Genomic DNA, 5256 nt, shown 5'->3' with positions numbered 1-5256 from the left:
TTTTACATTACAACCACAAACTTCAGTGAAGTGCTGTTTTACAATTTAGGTTAACTTAGAAAGAGAAACCTTAAAGTTTAATATATATATGTGTTCAGCTGCCAGACATTACTCCTAACTTATACCAGAGGTTCAAAATACAAATAGTAGACATAGTTTACCATAAGTGAGAATTGTAAAGGAGCTTCACTTAAATCATTCTAATCATTTATAGAATAGCAAATCTGATTCAAACTTCAACAAGCACTCAAGGCTCTACTGATTTTTAACTTTTTTATTAACTGTTCCAGAAATTGACATCTTAGATAAATACGTTATTGGAGTTGATAAAAAAAAAAAAAAAAAAAAAGATTTCTCAGTTTAAGCTTCAAGAGCAGCTTCCCGTTTGTATTGGAAAATTTTTTGAAAACTTCTGCTTTAACAGACCACTTCCCCCAGTAGCAGAAACTTTAGAGAGACTTCCAAGCCAACAGAAATAAAACCTTTCCACAGAGGCCGCAGTCTGTGTCGCTTTGATTCTGTCTGCTATGGAGACGAACCGCTGGGCGTCACGAGGGGCCAGATGGAGTGTCTGCTCTGGGTCTGTTAGTTGGGTCTAGAGACGTTCCCTCATAAACAACCTTGTTCCGGATGCCCTCCTGTATGACCCTCTGCTGCACCCGTAGCTTAGCGTTGTTCATTCTGCAGTAAAACCTGAAATGACACAAAAAGGTGAAAAAACAACTTTTCTTTTCGACAGGGAAACGTAATAATCCCAGAGAATATACCAAAACCCGAGAGTGGTGAGCATGAAGCCCGCAAAGCCGACGTCAAAGGAGCGCCTCACTCGACCTGATGACAGCAGGAGAGAAAGAGTCTGAGTCATCAAGTACAGCTCATTTTTACTGAAATAAATATGTTTTTATTAAAGTCAATGAATGATTACTAGAGATGCAAATCTTTTTAGATTCAGAAACCATTTTTAATTCAGAAACTTTTTTTTCAAATGGTATGTTTGTATATTATGCTACTGACAAGTAGAAAGGAAGTGTAAAGATTTATTTAAATCAATTCTAGAAAGTTTCATACTGAATCAAATTTCAGCAGTTTAGACTTCAACAAAAGTACATTTGTGTATAAATTCTCTAAGCTTTTGTCTCAGGGTTTCCCCCAGTGTATTATAGGCCTGGCGGCCCGCCATGCTTTACTAGCGCCACCGCCAGGCTAAGCCTTTCTTTTTTTCTTCTTCTCTCTCTCTCTCTCTTTTTTTGTTTTTAGGAAAATAAAATAATAATAATTTAAAAAATCGCCTTTTTTAAGCCGGATTGCGAGCGTCTCTTGCTTTGAGCTTTTCACTATCGGAGCAGATTTATTGCTAAAAGATATGTTTATAGAAGGTAGGTTTATAGTTTATGCATTCAAAGCCGACAGCGCACCGACCTCGCGCGCTGCAGCAGTAGCTCTAAAGTTTACCTCAGCCCGGATCGCGCGCTCCTCCTTTCACTCGAACTGGACACAGGCTGACCTGAATGGATATTTATTTCAACCCCCTGGGAGGAATTATGATCAGTTATGAGGAGTTATTGATTAAGGTAAGAGTTTAAACCTCACCATGGTTGCGCAACTCTACGTGAACCGCAGGAATAACATGTAGTCGGGCTTTCAGTGGTGCTTTGAGCGAGCGGTGAGAATGTTTTATATTTGTGAACAAAACATTATGCGGCGTTTACATCTCAACACGCTTCCCAGCGTTTGGCCCTGTCTTCCATGTAAAGTTTATGTCTGTGTTCCCGGTTGGCCGGTGCGTTAGCGGTTAAAGACCCAGCGCAAATCACTCATCGTGCAGGTTTAACCCGGTGAGAAGCTTTCTCACTCTCCTCGCATTCACGCAACAGGCTGATTTTATATTATTTCATTATTATTACCAGCAGAGGCGCAAAAAGTGGGTATGCAGCGTATGCAACGCATAGGGTCGCAGCACCAGAGGGGGCGCCAAAATCCCGTCTGGAGGGGGCGACGTGCCGATTATGTTTTCCCATACAGTTCAGCGCGCCTCACGCTCTTTCACCTCTCGCGGGGGAGTTGAGCGTCGGTCCTTCACCCTGAAGTTCCTTCCCTCAGAGGGGGGCCGATTTATGTTTTCGCATCCACCTGAATAATGTGCAGTTGCGCCACTGATTACCAGTATTATTTTTCCGGTTACACAGTGCACCAAATCGTATCAAATGCTTTGTCTACTTAGTCAGACAGAGTGAATGCGCGCGGTCACCGGACATCTGAAAAACTCGTCCATAAACTCGACCAACCACAATAGTTTCTGTCTCCTTGTTAAAAACTCAACAGACACGAAAGGAAAGAGCTATTAAAGCCACATTAGCAGCATTGAATTAAATCTCCCGTTTGTTGCTCATCTCTGCGCAATGCAGCGGGTTTAACTCATCATGCAGGGCCGGTCCAAAGCTGTATGTCATATTCTGTCTGGAGCAGAATATCACTTAGGGGCCCCTTTTGTTGCTAAAAACATCAGCACCTCTAAACAGATTCTGTTAGACTTAGTGAAATCTAAGACAGGGTGAGTAGTTTAATTGGCAAACCTGAAAAGCACTAAATTATAATTGCTGTTTACTAATTTGTATTTGTGAACAAAGAGCTGAAACTCAAAGATTAAACTCACAGCATTAGGTGGTTGCTAATGGTAACAAACCAATCTGACTATGGATATTGTTCTTTGAACTTTTACAAAATAAACTTGCCAGCTCCTTAAAATCTTACATATAAATGTTAAATAATTTAAAATCTTTTAATTTATGTATGCTGAAACCATTATGTCAAATTCAGCAGCATTGCTAATCTCAAACAAATGCAACATTAATACAGGTCCTTCTCAAAAAATTAGCATATTGTGATAAAGTTCATTATTTTCCATAATGTAATGATAAAAATTAAATTGTCATATTTTAGATTCATTGCACACCAACTGAAATATTTCTGGTCTTTTATTGTTTTAATACTGATAATTTTGGCATACAGCTCATGAAAACCCAAAAGTCCTATCACAAAAAATTAGCATATTTCATCCAACCAATAAAAGAAATGTGTTTTAATACCAAAAAAGTCAAGTTTCAAATAACTATGTTAAGTTATGCATTCAATACTTGGTCAGGAATCCTTTTGCAGCCTTCAATGCGGTGTGGCATGGAGGCAATCAGCCTGTGGCACTGCTGAGGTGTTATGGAGGCCCAGGATGCTCCGATAGCGGCTTTAAGCTCATCCAGAGTGTTGGGTCTTGCATCTCTCAACTTTCTCTTCACAATATCCCACAGATTCTCTATGGGGTTCAGGTCAGGAGAGTTGGCAGGCCAATTGAGCACAGTAATACCATGGTCAGTAATACCAGTGGTTTTGGCACTGTGAGCAGGTTCCAGGTTGTGCTGAAAAATTAAATCTTCATCTCCATAAAGTTTTTCAGCAGATGGAAGCATGAAGTGCTCCAACATCTCCTGATAGCTAGCTGCATTGACCCTGCCCTTGATAAAACACAGTGGACCAACACCAGCAGCTGACATGGCTCCCCAGACCATCACTGACTGTGGGTACTTGACAATGGACTTCTGGCATTTTGGCATTTCCTTGATACAGACTCTGGTACTTTGATTTCCGAATGACATGCAAAATTTTCTTTCATCCGAAAAAAGTACTTTGGACCACTGAGCAACAGTCCAGTGCTGCTTCTCTGTAGCCCAGGTCAGGCGCTTCTGCTGCTGTTTCTGGTTCAAAAGTGGCTTGACCTGGGGAATAAGGGACCTGTAGCCCCTTTCCTACACACGCCTGTGCACAGTGGCTGGATGGATGGATGGATGTTTCTACTCCAGACTCAGTCCACTGCTTCCGCAGGTCCCCCAAGGTCTGGAATCGGCCCTTCTCCACAATCTTCCTCAGGGTCCGGTCACCTCTTCTCGTTGTGCAGCGTTTTCTGCCACACTTTTTCCTTCCCACAGACTTCCCACTGAGGTGCCTTGATACAGCACTCTGGGAACAGCCTATTCGTTCAGAAATTTCTTTCTGTGTCTTACCCTCTTGCTTGAGGGCGTCAATGATGGCCTTCTGGACAGCAGTCAGGTCGGCAGTCTTACCCATTATTGCGGTTTTGAGTAATGAACCAGGCTGGGAGTTTTTAAAAGCCTCAGGAATCTTTTGCAGGTGTTTAGTTACACTTCGTTGATTCAGATGATTAGGTTAATTGCTCGTTCAGAGAACCTTTTCATGATATGCTCATTTTTTGAGATGGGAATTTTGGGTTTTCATGAGCTGTATGCCAAAATCATCAGTATTAAAACGATGAAAGACCTGAAATATTTCAGTTGGTGTGCAATGAATCTAAAATATATGACAATTAAATTTTTATCATGACATTATGGAAAATAATTAACTTTATCACAATATGCTAATTTTTTGAGAAGGACCTGTATATCTGTGGTCTGTGTTAAAATATTAGCATTTATGGGGCCCCTGAAGCCCTGGGGGGCCTGATGGAGCTGCTGACTTAATTTGGATTTAACAAAAGTGGAAATAATTTATATTTATTTTAATTGTATTTTTTGATTAGTTGTTTTTAAGACTAGTTGTGGGTTTATATAGCAGTTCACTGGCAATGTTTTCCCATAGCATATAATTACCCAGTGATATTTTTACTTTTTCGGTCTACTTAACATCTTTTAATAGAAAAACATGGTGGACCCCCTCGGAGTCCTGACCACCGGGCTTAGCAAGTTTTCTGGGGCTTAGCCCAGAAAACTTGCTAAGCTGTTCCGTACGTAAGCTGTTCCGTACGTACGTACGGAACAGCTAAGCTAACCTAATACGTACATACGTACATACATACATATGTACACTGCTCAAAAAATAAAGGGAACACTTAAACAACACAATATAACTCCAAGTAAATCAAACTTCTGTGAAATCAAACTGTCCACTTAGGAAGCAACACTGATTGACAATCAATTTCACCTGCTGTTGTGCAAATGGAATAGACAACAGGTAGAAATTATTGGCAATTAGCAAGACACACTCAATAAAGGAGTGGTTCTGCAGGTGGGGACCACAGACGACTTCTCAGTACCTATGCTGTCTGGCTGATGTTTTGATCAGTTTTGAGTGTTGGTGGTGCTTTCACACTCGTGGTAGCATGAGACGGACTCTACAACCCACACAAGTGGCTCAGGTAGTGCAGCTCATCCAGGATGGCACATCAATGCGAGCTGTGGCAAGAAGGTTTGC

General features: G+C 41.1%; 1 protein-coding gene across 1 annotated transcript in view; it reads right to left on the bottom strand.

Moving 5' to 3' along the window:
• Nucleotides 1-259: 259 nt before the first annotated feature.
• cox20 (cytochrome c oxidase assembly factor COX20) overlaps nucleotides 260-5256 on the bottom strand; it is a 12162-nt gene continuing 7165 nt past the window's right edge. Inside the window, exons 3-4 of the mRNA XM_015023732.1 lie at nucleotides 768-831; nucleotides 260-693 (exon numbers count right to left, since the gene is read on the bottom strand). Of these exons, the coding sequence (XP_014879218.1) occupies nucleotides 549-693; nucleotides 768-831 (209 nt within the window). The 3' untranslated portion in view covers nucleotides 260-548. The remainder of the gene's footprint in view (nucleotides 694-767; nucleotides 832-5256) is intronic.

This window comes from Poecilia latipinna, unplaced genomic scaffold, assembly GCF_001443285.1.
Source record: "Poecilia latipinna isolate Pla-1442-1.1 unplaced genomic scaffold, P_latipinna-1.0 Scaffold3399, whole genome shotgun sequence".
Lineage (NCBI taxonomy): Eukaryota > Metazoa > Chordata > Actinopteri > Cyprinodontiformes > Poeciliidae > Poecilia > Poecilia latipinna.
Note: the sequence above shows the minus strand (reverse complement) of the source record. Positions and strands in the feature narration are given on the sequence as shown.